Here is an 18,184-nt window from a genome sequence, read left to right on the forward strand (position 1 = left end):
TTGTGACGACACAGACCGTATGCAAAGACAACATAAAAGACTTTGGACTTACGCTTGAGGTTCTGTGAGAAGGTCCGCCGTTACCCAGAATGTGAGGTTGTGTCGACTTATGCAGACCCTCATCTTAGTACAACTGGAACCTCTGCCGTGTGCGACCAAGCGGAAATGCATAGCAGCTCTCTGTGGACACAAATGCACAATGTATGACTCCAGTGTTCTTTAAAACTGTCATAATTCAATAAAGTACTGCATAAAGTGCTTTGACCACCTACTGACTTTCTAACAAAAGCTATCAAAAGTATAAATTCTCTTTATGAGGTTAAGACTTCAGGTTTTTGTTTGAACAAAGTTAAATTTCATCACTCTTGTTGGAGCAGTCAGGCATTTACACAGGTTCTCACAGGCTTCCTGGATATTGTTGTAAAAGGCAGTTGTTGCTAAATTGTGCTAAACACAAAAGCTGGATAAGGATGATAAATGTACATTGTTATGGCAGCTTGTATTAAAACTGTGGGCAGATCACCACAGTAATAGCAGCTCGCTTACTTCTTCTTTATAATTTTATATTTAATAATTAAAACAAGTTCTCAGACCAGATGTTTGCGGCTTCTTAAAAGTGAATATTATCTGATTTCTTTGTTTCATTTAACAAAGAAATTTTGGTTTGTGGACAAAAAAAAAGACATTTGAAAACTATTTAATTCATTATTTGAAATCATTATTTTGAGGTTTCTGACATCTGATGGACTCGATGGATCGAGATAATAATTGACAGATGAACTGATTATGAAAATAATCGTTAGTTGCCGCCCTGCTACTCGTACTTTGCCAGGTTCCTCTTCATCACTCGAGTGTGTAAAAGTAAAAAACAGTTTGTAACACGTTTGCCACCTTAAACGCTGCATTTTAGATCCGTTAATGGAGCGTTACATTAATCAAAAGTGTGTGAGGCTGTGAACGGGAGCCAGCAATCTTCTATAACCTTACAGCTAAACAATAAAGATATTATTGGATGGATTTTACCCCGGACGCATTGGTTGGTATGGTATGAAATGCCCTTTCCCTGTTCCACACTGTAAATATGATTACAGTTGGCTGCTGGCTCACTGACACACAGGCTACAGTATCTGCTGAGAAATTAACTCCCCTCTGCCTTCTCTCACATGGTTTATAATTGCAGAGCGAACCTCTCAGAGGAGCGCCACAGAAATCGAACCACAGCGACCTTCTGCCAGTGATCAAAGCTTACCTCAACCAGCTCCGTCTCCCCCACCACACACACACACACCCCTCCCCAACCCCAACCCCAACCCCCGACCTAACAGACGAACTGAGAGAGCAAGGTGAAGAGAGGCAGGGACAGAAGAGGGGAGGGAATCCACACAGACCAGCTCACATCCCCCAGAGAGCTCCCTACTTTGCATATGAAACACACCTCTCTGCCTTTAATTCCCATGAAATCGTGCAGGAAGCTGTGATTGCAAGGAGGGGACGAAGAGGAAGTCATGTGGAACGACTACAGGGGCCATTACAGAGAATCCCTCATTACACCCTGGTCACAGCTTTAGAGTATTAGTGCTCCGAAAACACACACTCACCCCAGGCTGGATAAATCAAAAAAAAGAGTAGATAGTCTAATCTTATTCTGTTCCCTGTGTGCGTGCTTTCTATAGGCAGGTGTGGTGGAATTACACACATCAACACACGCAGCTTCAGCTCACTTTACAGGCTCTCTGCTTTGTGTCCCCAGAATTGTCTTCCGTGTCTCTGCATTGGCGTCTTTGATCGGAACGGAGATGGATCTTCTCACCACATCTCGGTCTGTGATCGCTCAATCAATTAATCAACTCACCTGCTTCTATAGAAGCAGCTCATTAGCAGCAACAGAGTCGGATCTGCTCAAGATATATAAAGTCATCAAGGGTATAGTTAAAAAAAAGGAAGGACTGCAAAGGCTCCTTCATGCATTGAAGAGTAATGAGAGTTTCTTGGCCAAACGGCACAGGCGAGAAAACCCGACTCATTCATCAGTTTCATGTGGATCCATGAGGCCAAATATCTGCATTTAATCCAGAGATGCAGCTACAGTCGTTTACAGAATATTTTAAAATGTTGCTATGCTAAATAAACAATACATTATCACTGTAGCCACTAAGAACATAGACAGCAGATTTTCAGTCATGGGTGAAACAGAATTGATGTGTTTTGAGTGAGGATCAGTGCTTGAAGTGGCTCGGTGATGTCCAGTACGCAGTCATTCATTTGACTATTTTGAGTACTGGCACTTCTTGTCATGAGTAGTCAGTACTCTGTTAAGGTTATCTGTCCAATTCATTATGATGGCCCACAATAAGCACTCCTCAGAGTGCACTACGTGACATTCTCACAAGAGGCTAGTGTTTGTTTTTTAATTTCGTTGTTAAACAAGAACAATATCTATTGGAAGCGTCCTGAGGGCACAGGGCAAAAAAAATAAAAATGGACTGCGTGTGTGACGTTTAAATAAGTGTTGGTAATGTTACAGATAATATAGATGCACCAAAACAAGTGAGGCAACATGTTTAACATACGGACTAAATATTTAAACACAGAGATGTTGTGAACATCTTTTATTTAGTGGAAATGTTCATTATTTAGTGTTTAATGATTTAGTAATACAAACATGCACTTCACACACTGGTGTGGCTGTATCTCCCTCATCTGTGCAGCCTGGATCACCATGATCATCAATTTAAAAAATAACATGGCACTACATCCATCTTAGATCCAGTATAATTCGACAGTGGTAGTTGTTTACTTCTCTTTTTTTTGTTAACTTGTTGAAGCGTTGCTATCATAAAGTATTTGTTTGTACATTTAGTAAGTTGAACTTCTCTGTAGAGGATTCAGGTTAATAAATATCTTACCTCGCGGTTGATCAGGTCATGCTGTTGTTGTCGTCGTCGTCCTCCTCATTTGGTGATTGACAGCTATAGAAAAGGGAGGGGCAGGTGCGCTACGCTGCAGGTGAAGGACGTGAAAATTGGTGGGCGGGGCTTAGCAAATTAAAGGGGAAAGCATACAGTATATGACCCTATAGCTATATAAACAGTACATTATTCTATAAAATCAGTGTTTGTGTGTGTGTGTGTGTGTGTGTGTGTCATTATGAAGTATTAAACCATGTGGATTTTTGGGCTGTTTTGTTCATATTTAATTAGAATATTATTTACTTATTTAACTTACTTTGTGATGTGATCATTGATGTGACATAATACTTGTCACAAAAACTATAAGCGAAGGCTGAAACAATTACTCAATTAATCGATTACTAAATGAATCGTCAACTATTTAGATAATCGATCGGTTTATGTGATTTTTTTTTTAAAGGATTCAAACCAGTTTCTCTGATTTTTCAGCTTCTTTAATGTGAATATGTTCTAGTTTCTTTGCTCCATAAAACAAAGAAATCATTCAAAGTGAGTCATTTTGGTTTGTGGACAAAACAAGACGTTTGTGACCATCATCATGTCCAGGGTCAACATTTTTCAACATTTTCTGGACTAAACAATGACGATGATGAGAAAACAATCGAAGGATTATTCGATTATGAAAATACTGGCTAACTGACTGCAGCCCTAATACTGTATAAGCAGTCATTGTTTGTCTGTTTTTCATTTTGCCACAGTATTGAGCGTTTGCTTACTCAAACATAGATGAATGAAAACACAAAGGAACCACATAGAAAATCTATTAAGACTTTAATTTTCTTAATGCTTTTAAATACATGTTGGACAGAGGGTGATACATTTTGCATTAATAAGTTACATAATAAATAGAAGCACATTTTTAATGATAAGGCATTTATAGCAGCAGAAGAGGGTTAAGAGAGTCTCGGTTACCAGAAACACCCCAGTGTTTTTCCTGTTGACCATCTGTAGACCAAATCCAGTTCCAAACCCAGTTAAGAGCACAAGTATTAAACCTTGGTTTGTTAAACCGTTGAAACTGTCTCAGGGGTGTTTCGGGAGACTCTGTACCAACTTTCGGAAATTAAATGAGAGACAAGGAGAATACTGGCGTAGGCCCTAAAGCACTGGAAGTCACAGGAGGTAGCATCTTACTCTCCTGCCTATCAATTTTCTTTTTTATTCCTTTTTCTTTTTTCCTTTTTTTTTATGCAGTATAGGCAATGCTTATTGATCACTATGATTATCATAGCACCCCATGCACATCTAACTGTTCTTTTCATAGTGTGTCTGGTGAATGCTGTACAACAGTTGCTCCAACATAAAGCTGAAGCTTTGCAGATGCACAGGGGGGATTTCTCTGACTATTCACTGCAGCTGTCCTGATCAGTAAGACACTGATTTACCATCACACACAAAAAAAAAACAGGCCGACACAAAGACGACATGACCTCAGATCTGCCCGTTTCTGTGGCCTTTACACAAATCACAAAACATTAAAGTGGCCTTACAGGGGGACATCCAGCTACTTATTAAACTGTGTAACTGTTACAGATGTGGGTGAGCCAATCAGAGTTCTCTTCCATGATTGATGGGTCAGCCAGCCAATTAAGGACAGAGAATACTGTCCTTAGGATTAGAAGCTGGATCTTTTATCTGAATTACATTTATCTGACGCAGCAGGGGTTAATGGCAGCTACAGTAAGCTCTGGACTGGTACGTCCTTCGTGTCATTATGGCGAGTGAGGCTGAGAACGAACATAATTCTCTGAACATGTACTATGCAAACAAAAAGAATGATACCCATTCCTGCATGACCATTAAATCATGTAGAATATAAAAGCAAGATCAGTGTCAACATTAAGAAAATGAGCAGCAAAAGCTGTGTCAACTGCTGAGCTCCTCCCTGGTCATGGGACATGTTACATTATTCACCAACTCTACTATTTTGTGCTAATCCTACAGTGCATTCTTCTCTTCAAAGAAATGGTCGTTTTGTACACTGAACATGTACAGCAAAAGATTTTACAATTTCAAATAATACATTTGTGGAATTAATTCATACTAAGTGAACAGGTGTGGCTTTGGGGTAGGTTTATGAGTTTTGATACATCTGCCATTGCTACTGGCAGGGAAGCACCGAGTAGCGGGCCAGGCACTGTTGGGGGCAAATCAGGGAGCAAAGCGACCACCTGTTTTTACGAGGCGATGAGGAAACTTTCACTCGTCTGATTGGTTCATTTGTACTGGGACTACTCGCGGTGTGGCTGCCTGATTGCTTTCCCAGAGAACAGTGAATTGAGCAAGGTAATGTGGTTATTCTGATGATTACACAGGATAACTACACTGGAGTTACTGCCCGATGGCAATGAGACTACAGTGAAATGTCTGGTCTGAAATGTGGACACAGGTTTTCTCCTCCTCCTTTTCCCGTGTCTTTCCCACATATCCTCTCACTCATCAATCACACACACACACACACACACACACACACACACATTGGCACATGTAAATGAGAATGGACAAATAGCTACAAGTGCATTTTGGCATTAATGCTGATAAATATACATGGAAGCATTTGTGCGTTAACACCCACAAACAAACCAGTCTTGTTTGCACAGTCACACATAGTCAGACATACTGAACACATGCATACTTGACAAACACACACACACTCACACTCACAAAGTGCACATTTATTCAAACATGTGTGCACACACACTGCTTGTTTGTGGTTTCTGCCAGCTTTCTCTCTCTGCATGCCGACTGTGTGTCTGGCACCGGGGTTAAGGTCTGGAGCCACACACAAGCTGTGTGCTCTGCCTGGCTTCCACACACTCTAAATGGGCTTTATGAATGGCTGGGACTCAACGACTGAGTCAACACCAGGGACCATAATCAACCCAATCCAACAACAGGTTTTGGAGATAAGTCAGAAACAACATTCTCCCAGTGTGGCCAGGAAGCATGTTTAAATGAATATGCCACCAGCTTTTCTTTGTTTGGCACTGCACACCTTGTGCTGTGGAGTGTGTTAATCCACAGATGTGTGGCTTGTTTGCCTTTTCTGGCTGAACCCAAGTGCTTTCAAACAGCGCTGTGCATGTGCGTGCATGTGTGTGCACCCGGTGCATGTGTTTGTGCTCTCGTTGCCCCATCAAAGCTATGTTTGATCTGATCCCTGCAGAGAATCCAGCTCTCGACATTGCGTGGAGCCAGGAACTCTGACAGGCGATCACTGATGGATGGATGGAGGCCTCTGTTCACAATCTTGTGCCCTCAGCGGGATACATACAGTTTGCCCCATTCATCACCATCACAAAATATGTCACAACACAAATCTACTGTATCGACAAAAAAAAAGTTACAAACAGATATGTGCACACAAATCCTCACCACTGCTCTATCATCAGATCCAACACTCGGTTGACATTCAGATCTGAATCCAGACTGAAGTCCGACTCCACAAAGGGAGCTGTCGGTGGAGTAAGAGGACGGAGGCCAGACGTCAGCGTCTCAAGCCAGTCTGCGGCGTCAAACAGCGTGGGAGCCCGTCGTTTCCGTGACTTCCCAGTGGACGGCAGAGGGGAGGTGCAGATGGGAGGTGGGGGAGGAGTTGGCACAACCTGGCTGGAGTTTATTCTAGCAGGAGATGGAGGAAGCTCCAGTAAAAGAGAGGAGCAAAGTGGCGAGGGCAGAAAGTTATCGTCCCTTGTTTGTTGCTGTGAGGTCTGGGACTGATCGACTTGGGGAGGAGGAGCAGGAGGAGGAGGAGGAGGAGGAGAAGATGGGCCAGGAGCTGAGTGGGCAGGGGATTTAAGATCAGAGTCATTGACAGAGCCTAGAAAAGAGGTGGTAAAAAGGATTAAACCCTAATAAATGTGTGGGTGCTGTTGTCTATATTATTTATAGAATACTCACCCCTACAAGTAATAGGCTCATCCAGGATGTCGTCTATGGACTGCCGAGGGTCCAACTGTGGCCAAAGAAGAAGGGGAAAAAACTTAATTCCCTCTGTGCAGAAATAAATTCTTAATGACCTCCTCTGATTCAGCCCCAACACTGACCTGTGCTTTCTGGATGGCCTCCTGTAGTTCCTCCTCTAAACTGCGAACCATGGGTGAGGTCTGCACAGGACTTGCTGTAATCTGCACTGGCAGCTCAAAGTCCTGGCCAATCACATCACACGGTTGAAAACAAAACACCTGATCACAAAACATTGGATAAATGAGTCAGCAGGTGGTGATGACAGAACGCTAATGTTTGAGCTCTGTAGTGTAACCCTGCAAAGAATTCTCTACATGCAATTATCCATGAAACGGATGTGATGATTTCTGTGTTTACCTGTGTAAACAACACCTCTCTCTGGGCATCTGGTTCTGTTTTCCCCCTAGAGCATCCTGAATCCTGTTGCAGGAAAGGATGAAGGGATCCTTCACAAGACTAAAGGAGTAGAAGAAGGAGAAGAAGAAGAAGAAGAAGAAGGGAAGTGATGATTTTCATTCTCATTAATTGAACATAGCTAAGCGTGTCTGTCCTCACCTCATTTCCAGCAGTAGTGGAGCGGTCCCTGTGCCTGCTCCGTATCCTCTCCCTCATCTCCAGCTCCACGCTCAGCTCCTGCTGCTGTTGCTGTTGCTGCTGCTGCTCGCTCTCAGTTCTCCAGGGAGTTCCACACTGAAGGGGCGAAGAGGACGACATGGGTAGACTGGGACTAGGAGTTCCTGAGGCGGTGCTGGCTGGAGCCAGAAAGACTGCATTAGTGAGGCTGCACTGTTCACCTGCCAAAGTGGCTGGTGCAGTGTTTGTGAACCTGTTGGACACAGTGTTCAGAATTCCATTAGGAATTCCTCTGTCCTGGATGTAAAGCTGTTGATTGGGGCTACTGTTGGGCGAGTCTGGTCCAGAGGTGGAGCTTGAGCCGGGGCTCTGGCTGGGTGGCAGCGGGGGACAGGGGGCGACGGGCTCAAGACTGGCTCCCATCTGGCAGAGGGGAGCAGGGGTGACACATGTGTGGGTTAGCTGGAAGGGAAGGAGACGCTGCAACAGGGCGGGCTTGGTACCGGACACATGGAGGCCTCGCTTACGCAGCTGCTGACGCAACTCTGACACCTGAGGAATGGAGAGAGGCAGGGGGTGGAAGGACAGTCTTTCTCTTAATGTGTTCTCAGATATATGGACATATATATATAAATATATATATATATGTAGTTTCTCCTGTGAGACGGATGCACATTTCTTACTGTTAAATCAACGAGATTTGCAGGCAGAGGTTCATGTTTGGACGTCTGGTTTGTGTCCACGGGAGTGTGGTTTGTTGCAGCAGGAACGGGCTGGGGGTTCAGCGGCATAGCTCCAGAGCCCTTCACAAGATCACTGTGATCTCTGCTGCGGGGATGACACAAACATTATCTCACCCAAACTATCTTAGGACGCTTGCCTCATCGCTGGCACAGTTTGAATCACGCACCTAGGCACAACTGTGATCTGTTGTTGTTGCGGTTGTAGCTGCTGCTGCTGCTGCTGCTGCTGCTGCTGCTGCTGGTTCTGGAGGATTTGAAGCTGGAGTATGACCTGCTGCTGCTTCAGCAGATGGGAATAGGCTGGGTCTAAAGACTGGGTACAGGTAGGGCTCTTCTGTTTGGCTCCTCCTCCTGATGAAATACATTTTTAGGTTATCACTAATTCACCTCAAATTGATTTCAGAATAAATGTCGAATAACATATCCAGTTTGTACCTCCAGCCCCAGACCCTCCTCTCTGGTCCGGAGGAATGTACTGGTGATACTTGAGTTTCCTCATTTTGGGTTTAACATCCCTCGGTTTCCGAGAGCGGGGGAGATGGTTGAAGTTTAGAGAGGATGGCAAAGAGGAGCTGCATGTTGGGCTCGGAGGCTGAGCTGTCTGTAAACACACAATTTGCCCACACATCCATAAATAAGCATAATGTGGTTCTCATGAGAGTTACAGCAGCTTACCATGGACATGTACGGTACAAATTATGCTTGTTTTTGACCCAATTTTAAAATCACTAAGGCAGTCTCATTTTCGTCAGGATAAATGTCTGCCACATCAGATTGATCAAAAGCCAGAACCTTAAAACGGGCCGTATTTACATATACTGAGCACATTAATCATGATGAAAATGTATTCGTAACAGCGTGAGTTGTAATTAAACAAGCTTTCTTAAATCATACAGTGCATGGCTAGCTTTAAGGAAAAAAAAAAAAAAAAAGACTCCAGTCACTTTAGATGTCAAGGTCAAAGTCCTACATGAATGAACAAATGCCTCATATTACTTGATGACAGTATGTGCTGCCTCTGACATATACAGCCATGCTGCTTGTGTGTGAATGCATTGACCTACAGGGCCAATATTGAGCTGCACCGGCAGTGTACGGTGACAGTAATGAATGCAGAGCAGCTTACAGCCGAGCGCTGTGTTCGACAAAACCGAGGAGTGACCATCCTGTTAGGTTAAAGGCTTTTACAGTGTCCTATTATGTCTTATGTTGTGAACATCTGTCACAACAACACACAAAGCACACACACACACACACATGACGAAACCCTGAATGAAAATGACATATTACCACATGAACTTCCGTCCATTCACAGCAGCGTATACTTGAGTGATAAAAAATAATAAAAAAAATAGTCCCTATGAAATTGAAATGAGCCACATAAAGGTTTGAAAGATAAAGGTTTATGTTTGTGTTGTGAAACCATTAACGTTACCACGTTACCTTTGGCAGCAGGGGCGTGGTCTGAGAGGTCAGAAACATCCCATTTGGTCTCCCAGTTGTTGCCATGGAGTTTGATTCACCCAGTGTTACACTCATAGGTTGTCTAATGCCCTCGGTTGCCGGAAGCAACGACAAACCAGACTGAAGACAGAATATCAAATTATCATGGTTGACATCAAATTTAAAGCAATTCACAAACAAATCAGCATGTTATTTAAATTTTAAAGGGGCTTTGTGTAAGGAATACATTCTATGAAGTCATAAAATGACCATTATATTTCATCAGAGATGAAGGAAATATGTTATATTGAAATATTGGCGTCACTTGGGTTGCCAGCAGCCTTGGGCCAGCCTTTTGACTCAATGTCAACATTGTGACCTCACCTGAGCATGACTGGGGCTGTGGTTCAGGGGCTGGCCCACAACTGAGAAGTCGCTCAGCAGTTGGTCACCTGACAGCCCCTGCAAAGCCGAGAAGGCTGGTGATTGGTGGACATTTTGTTGCTCAGTGGGGGAGGAGGAAGCGCAGGAGGAGATGTCATCTTCGAAGACATCAGCGGGCAGAGGGAAAGAAGCGGGACCTGAGGAAGTGAAGAAGTGAAAGAAGGTAAGGTCAAAGGAGGTGCTGCAGGAGATTGACTTGAAAAGCATAGTGTGTGTGTGTGTGTGTGTGAGTGTTTAGGAGTGTACTGTAGATGTTTGTTGACTCACAGTTCTCCAGGGGCAGTGTGTGTTCATGCTGCTGCTCCACTCCAGGTACACACTGGATCCTCTCAGTGAGGTCCTGCACCTGGCGAGCTTTCTTCTGCCTCTGGGCACCACACACAGTCCTCTCTACGGGTCAGAGGAGAAAAAAAGGGAGGAATGGAGCGGTTAAGTAGAGAGAAGATGGCAGATAGGGGATCAGCGGGAGGAGGGAGCGAGAGGGAGATGGGATGTGATTGGGGAGAAAATGAAGCACCAGGATTTCAGAACATATGTGATGTGAGCATGCACAACATGTTGCCACAGGCAATCAGTCCCAACTCAAACCAACAGAGGCATCAAAAATAGTAAACACTCCTGCCCATTGGGAAATTTCCTCCCCTGGATATGAACACACACACACACACACACACACACACATCCACATAACATTTTTAAAAGGGCAGAAAGCGATCTGCTTAGGAAACCAGACACACAGTGAAAAGCCTCATGTTTCAAATTAAAAGTAAGGTTAGATAGTGTGGAAGGAAGAGGGGGAGATAGAGAGAGAATGTCAGATGAGGTAGAGAGATGACTGATATCTGTTGGGCGGGTTTATCATGTGCTGTCAATCACTGATAAGTTTGCAGGCTGCTTAGACAGCACGGTATGACAAGGTCGTATTTCTGTCGAGCTGACAGCTAAACAAAACAGGACATGTGGTGAAACAGGACACAGTAATATGACTGGAGACAGGACATCACCTTGTGCAGCAGTTTCACCATGCAGACCACTAGGGGGCAACTTCTGAGTGGCACCATCATCAGTTAGACGCTGCCATAGGAAACAGCAGGTCAAACCAACAGAAGATCATTCAGGGGGAAGTCTTAATGAAATCCTGACACCAGTGTTTGCCCCCAGAATATTTATATCCAAATGTTTTCCATTAAAACATGTACAAATTATCAACACCCTATTTACTTCTGAACTTGATGAATTGCAGCTTTCAATATATTCCATGATGTGAATATAAATAATGATAGCTGAGGAATTGCTTCACTTGGCAGCTTGACTCTATACCCGTGTGAAATGTAATGTCTATGATGGGATGCGACTCACCCGAGATTCACTCTGGTCTTTCTCTGCTTTTTGTTGGGGACCAGTAGGTTTCAACCCTGTGGGAGCAGAGAGAGAGAGAGAGAGGGGGAGAGAGGGAGGGAGAGAGAGATAGAGAGAGAGAGAGAGAGGGAGAGAGAGAGGGAGAGAGAGAGAGGGAGAGAGGGAGAGAGAGAGAGAGAGAGAGGGAGAGAGAGAGAGAGTGGTTATGGGAAGAAACTGAAGATATGCACATAAAATGAAACGACTCATTTTGTGTGAGCCCTGCAGAGGAGCAGTTCAGGTAAACTGTTGCGTCAACAAAGCTCATTCAGCCTTTAACTCATCCCTCCAGGTTACAGCACAGAGTCTCTCAGACGAGACACTCTTTTGTGCTGGCAGCTATCAGAATGTGCAGCCTCAGCCTCAGACAGCGAGGAGGTAACTGCTCCTCAACAATGGACCTGGAGCTGATATTGTTCTTCTACACAATGGAGTACAGTGCTTGGCAGTTTATACACAGATACAGAACTCTGCACAAGTATTGGACCACAGCTAATGAGAGGTCTCAAACTTGCGGCCCGTGGACGACATGTGCCCCCCCCCCCCTATCAATTCCATGCAGCCCACCACTTAATATCAAGTTATAATTATTTATGTGTGGTTTTTTTTATTACATTTTGCATCATAAATACGTTTATATTGTGAACTATTTATCGTTCCATTTCAAAACAAACTGCGAAATATCATCATAAATATTATTTCAGTGTCTTTTTCTGTAAAGGTTGGACTTTCTTTAGCCCCTTACTGACCAAACGAGACACTCAGTGGCCCCCCAGGTCATTTTAGTTTGAGAGCCCTGCCCTCCTTAGTTATTTTTTGGTCTCTTCATTAAGTTACAGTGAGAAAATGCAGTAAATATGTACACTTAAATAAACAATTCATGGAAGTTATTTGGAAATAATCTTTCAACCAGGCTTCTTTCAGCACTTCCCAGATTACCCCTTTAGATTTAGTTTGTCTTTAATTGTTTCCATGAGCCCATATAATCCTTCTATACTATGCAGTTCTGGACAATATGAAGGTCAGTCCATGGCTGTCAGTGTTTTATCAGCTGTTTTTAGCAGCGTGTGCTTAGAGTTGTTGTCCTGCTGGCACACATATAGTTTGTTTGCTCATTTCTCTTTTTATTGAAAAATGGTCTTGTATATCATCAACCTTCCAATGAGTTCAACTCATATAGCTTGTATGTAATGCTCAAGCATGTCTTGAATAAACCTGGTGTAACAGACATGAAATAATATAACAGACACAGGTGTTAGCGATGACATTATGGTTCCACTCCATAATTTATCAGTGCATATTTTCAAATAATGACTGCGTGCATGACATCTGTATTGTTATTCCTGTTCAGGTGCTGTATGTGTGACATCCAGACTAATTCATGCAAATATTCTTGCAGAGGTGAGTATTGTAAAAGTGTATGATTAACTTCCAAAATGGAATCAAAGGAAGGTAAAAACATTTTTGTAATCAATAGGCAATCATCCGTCAGAGAAAGAGGTGACTTGAAGATCGTGAATATGAAATAAAAGCTGCAGTTGTAGTACAGATGGATCAATCACAGTGTTAATGACACACACAGACTAACCAGAGTCCGCATTGATTTCACTCTGCCTTCGGTTCTGGATCCTCAGCTGCAGCACTGAAAGACAAGAAGGGGAAACTGAGCTGATGAAATATTACAGGTCACTCTAAAAGAACAGCAAGTTTGATTTTCATTTACAGGACAAATTACCTGAGGGAGGAGAAAAAAAAAAGAAAGTCACACTGACGTCAGATAGGAGCTGAGCAGTGTTACACCGCTCAGTCACTGTTAAATGATACGGCCGCAGAACTTCTCTTACAGCATACTTTGCAGTGCATGTAGCTTATGTGTCTTGGTGCATGCCCACACACATCTACACACCTCGCTCATGCACACTCATATATCAGCATTCACAAACAGGTGAAGCAAGGTAGGGCTCGGCCCACAGAGCTTCCCTGCATGATACAGTTTGGCCAGTTTTGTGATCTGAGCTACCCAGTGGGGGGGGGGGGGGGGGGGGTACTGTGCAGGGGGCTGAGGGCAACAACTATTTATCTCTCAGTATGTCTATTTCTGTTGGTCCCATCCCCCCTTCAGCTGTCCCACTCTCTCCACAAGCCTCTCATACATCCCCTCTTCCTCACGTCATCCTCATTTGTGCTGAAAACCACACTCTTCCTGCTTCCCTGCCTCTCTGACTGACTGTGAACATATTAGAAATCGAGCTTTAAAGCAGCATTTACATACATACATACAATGTGCTGTCACGTGAAATCAGAAAAGCAATAAGGTTCCCTTATTGATTTCAGAGCACATGCAAATGTGCTTTCTTTTATATTTCAACTGGAATCCCAGTTGAATCCAAGTTTTTAACTAAGAAGTAAAAACACATTTATCCACAAATTGTAAATGTGTCCATTTATTGTTTGTGCTTTTTCCTTGTAAACAAATAGTTACTCTTACTTCTTAAACAGCCTCAGAAGGATTGTTTGGCTGACCTTCTTGCAGCAGTTATGGTCACAAGCCAAAAAGGGTGGAAATCATTGCTGGAATCATATATGTCACATGCACGTTTTGTATTGGAAAATATTCACACACTTGAAACAATTCAAGCTCAGACAATAGCTCAGAGCTCCAACAAACTGTACATAAAGGAGGACGATAGCAAAGGATTAAGCTCAGTTTGACACCGTAAGTCTGACGTATTCTCTAATCCTCATCCTCAGCTACAGTACGTTCATAGACGTTTTCAGATCTAGCAGCTGCTGTAAAGAATCATGTTTTCCAGCAGGTGTTACTTCACCTATGGGACCGTCTCTATGTCATTTCCACGCCTTTATATTTTACTAGCGGTTTGCGACAGCTGCCAGGAAACACAACAGTAGCCTCTGCAAGTCACACGATACAATCACGTGATGGTGCGTTCAGCAGTGGTTGTCACTAGGCGGTTTTTCATAAACTTGTATTCAGTTGTAATTTTGTCTTCATCACCTTTTGGTCTGTAATCTTACATAATATGCAACATACTTTTAAATATCACAAAAAAGATCAAGTATTTTCCAACACTTGAATTTCATATTTCATTATTATTCATTGTTGAGATGAATACTTTATAGGGGCTTTAAATAAAAAGGAATTTGCTTATAAAGCAGCACAAAGAGCCTCAGCTGTCTTCACTTCTATTCAAGACATCTCTGTATGAGACAAGAAAACACTCAACCCATTGACCATGATCAATACACCATCACTTTACTGATCACATGATAGACATGGTGACTGACGAGCCGATGAAATTCACAAATACTTCTCCTCTATATACTAACACTAATGTTTGCCTGAGATGTAAAGCCACTGTTGCCATGAAAATAAATCCCTCTCCTCTTCCACGGGTGTGAGCTGAGTCTCCTGGATCCTCACCTGAGCGGAACTTGTTCCGGATGAGGAGTGACCTCTCTGAGGCCAGCAGTGTCATGGTGGAGGGGAGGGTGCGGGGGAGCGAGGGAGTGGAGCAGAGAGAAAGAGGAAGCACCTGGTGCCAGTCGACCAGGAGGAATGGACCCCTCTCCTTCTGCCTCTCACTGTTGGGAACGCAAGGGAGCAGAGGAAGCGGGACAATGAGAGAGAGACAGATGCTTGTTAGCCTTTGATAGACACAAACTAATATTGATAGAGGCACATAAAGCGCAGTGGAGATGGATTGAGGGGGGAAATAGAGACACAGAGCCTCTCAGACCTACAGTCAGACTCGACGCTGCAGTGAGCTGCTCTGGCAACAGCAGGCCTCCCCACAGACAGCCTGTCATAATCACACGGAGAGTCACACAGGCCCACCCACAGACACAGGACAAATGACACAGAGAATTAAGCAGACAAGGAGGCTTTTAGGGAGACACAGAGACAGGCCAGGGGAAGACGAGAGTCAACCTTGCATGAGTGACGGAGACAGAGGCCCCAGCAGATTCTCACACATCAGAGCTGGACGACAATGATTGTGAGAGACAAACATGAACTTGCAAATACCTACAGCATCGCACAACACACGTGATATGGCACTGGAATAAAAAAAAAACACACAAGAAGAGCTGTGTCTCAAGCAGACGGACAACCAGGTATCTGCATAAGCTGCATTGGTGCACACACACAACCTATTAGCAATATTGATTTGAAGTGGCCGACCACAGAAAACCCAGAGGAAGCCTGTTTGAAGGGAACGGACAAACACACACATGCTGTGGAATAGCTGAGGTGATGCATACTTAACCACCACAGCACTCGCTCGATTCCCAATCCCAAAATGCACACATCTCACTTATTCACAATATGAAGAGACCAAAAGGAGGCCAGTCACTCATTGATGCAATCAAATAACAAGCAATTGATTGAGGCTTTTTTTGTCTGGCACATTATTTCACAGTGTGTCACAAGAAGCACAGAAAACACTGACAGCACAAAAGCAAAAGAATAAAAGAGAATACTTACATGAAAAGAGAGAATTGAGTCCCTTGGGGGAAATTGGAGTGGATTTAAGATTAAATTGAAAGAGGTACGAGATGGAGGAAGAGATGGAAAGAGAAAACTTCGTAGTGCGTTTAATGACGATTTCTTTCTTTCATGTTCTTTTCCCCCCTTTTCCACACTTCTGGTTCTTTTTTGTTCCTAGGAGGTGCAACGCAAGGACAGACAGGATCTGTGGCTCCTGCGTCCCCGTACGATAGAAACTCACCCTCTCTCTCTGCCCCTCTCCCCATCAGCCCCAAAGCATCCTGGATCCTTGGTGCCAACTGTGTGCGACTGTCAAACTTCACCCCTCCCCCTCTGTGGCCTCATCTCCCCCCTCCCCTGCCACACAACAGCCACCAACTGCCCCACCTGACGTCTACTGACTGATTGATCCCCAAGCAGTATATACAATATTGTATAATTGTTTGTGCACTGTGGTTTCTGTCCAGAATAGAGGAAGTCAGCACAGCTCCTCAGTGTTAGTTCCTGAAATGCACCACTTAATGTAATGGATAGAAAAGTGAAGGCAGGATAAAGAGATGGTTCATTACAAGCTAGTGAGAAAAGCCCGGCAGTGTTTTGGACTCACATCAAATCATGTACTGCAGCAGGACTGCGGGCTCATACGCTGCTGTCAAGATAGCTTTGGGTCACCCTCCTAATGTAATTCAGAAGTCTCTGTGTGTGTGTGTGTGTGTGTGTGTGTGTGTGAGTGTGTGACCTCACTGTGTCTCACAGGTCAGTAAGTCAGTGTCCGTCAGCATTACGTTTACAGTATGAATCAGCACTGGTGCCGACACACCGGTTTTAACTTGTTCTGCCAAAACAACTTGGGTAAACATGGAGGAACGTGCGTCTGCTTACGAGTATATTCCTCTACATGTGCCTGTACATGTGAGAGAGTGTGTGTGTGTGTGTGTGTGCGTGTGTGCCTGTGGGCTGCAGAGGAGGGAAAGCGGGGGGGAGTGAGTTTGTAGCTGGGAGCACCTGTTCCATCTATTTGACAGACAGGCCGGTGTGTGCTGGTTCAGCAGGTCGTACAGAGAGGGGTGAGACACCGGGGGGTGGGGGGAGGTAGAGAGGGTGAGACTCAGGAGACGGCAAAAAGTTGGACAGAAAGGTAGGGAAGGGGAAGGAGAGGAATAAAAAGGAGGTTGCTGCCCATTTTATCTGATGTGGAATGAATGACTCTGACGTCAGGATGGACTAATCAGAAAATATGGAGCAGAGATAGCTCTGTGTGGGCCAATAATGGTTGGCAGTGGAACAGAATGGAACAACTAATGGAAGACAAAATGACTAGGAACTCTAATTAAATACATGGTTTTTAAAACAAGACACCTTTTTCTGGTGTCATTTGCACAGTGTGTGTCTGTGTGTGTGTTTTTTGTCACTATAAACACTCACCTTTGACAGCTTTTCCTCTCAGTCAGTCATTACGAGCGCACACACACACACAAACACCAAGTGCATCAACACCATGGCACATTATTGTTGGAAAGGTGATGTAATTGCTTTTTCCTCTGGTCCCCCACCACAACTACACCCTCTCGCCTGCAGTCGGGACTCCCTCTCTGATTAACACCTGTTACCCTTCTTCTTTCACTAACACTCCCCCACCCCCCCCTCTCTCTCCGACACACACGCACACAGACACACTCTCGGTAGTGTTAATTCTACCCTGTGTCTGGTGAGCATGCAGGCTTGCATGTTGTTAACCTTTCCCTTGAGAAATACCAAGGGAAATCTGGGCTCAGGAATCCTTTCATATAGATAGACGTATATACACTGACGTCAGATGAAAAGCACACACACACAATAACATGACAAAACACACGGATACATGTGTCTGCAGGGCTGATTTCACATGTACGCCTCTGTAGCTGCAGCACTAGTTCTGCCTCTGCTCACTCTCCCTCCACCATTTGAGAGACGTGTACAAACTGCACATCACAGGTCTAAGTGTGCCCTCACATGGCTGGAGTGTGCAATGACGGACCTAAGGGGGGGGAGGGGAGCGGTGGGGGCCTTTAGCTTCCTGTCGTTTTTTTGTCCCTCAGTGACAATAATGGGACGACTGTGATGCAACAAAGCATATGCGAAACAAACACATTACAGCGGGA

General features: G+C 44.1%; 1 protein-coding gene across 4 annotated transcripts; it reads right to left on the reverse strand.

Moving 5' to 3' along the window:
- Positions 1–4,123: 4,123 nt before the first annotated feature.
- si:dkeyp-69b9.3 (myocardin) lies at positions 4,124–16,325 on the reverse strand. 4 transcript variants are annotated; one of them, XM_058648487.1, is made up of 16 exons: positions 16,041–16,325; positions 14,979–15,139; positions 13,125–13,178; positions 11,498–11,553; positions 11,143–11,212; positions 10,406–10,528; positions 10,079–10,275; positions 9,695–9,835; positions 8,687–8,852; positions 8,419–8,602; positions 8,192–8,333; positions 7,491–8,060; positions 7,293–7,391; positions 7,016–7,153; positions 6,870–6,924; positions 4,124–6,789 (listed from the first exon to the last, which is right to left on the reverse strand). In XM_058648487.1, the coding sequence occupies exons 2-16, from the start codon at positions 15,031–15,033 to the stop codon at positions 6,341–6,343; spliced, it is 2,499 nt and encodes an 832-aa protein (XP_058504470.1). In that variant the 5' UTR covers positions 15,034–15,139; positions 16,041–16,325; the 3' UTR covers positions 4,124–6,340. The 4 variants fall into 4 exon arrangements, with proteins under 4 accessions (XP_058504470.1, XP_058504471.1, XP_058504468.1 ...); XM_058648488.1 differs by having other exon boundaries at positions 4,124–6,747; positions 8,192–8,336; XM_058648485.1 differs by having other exon boundaries at positions 8,192–8,336.
- Positions 16,326–18,184: the final 1,859 nt, after the last annotated feature.

Source organism: Solea solea, chromosome 13 (genome assembly GCF_958295425.1).
Source record: "Solea solea chromosome 13, fSolSol10.1, whole genome shotgun sequence".
NCBI classification, from domain to species: Eukaryota; Metazoa; Chordata; class Actinopteri; order Pleuronectiformes; family Soleidae; genus Solea; species Solea solea.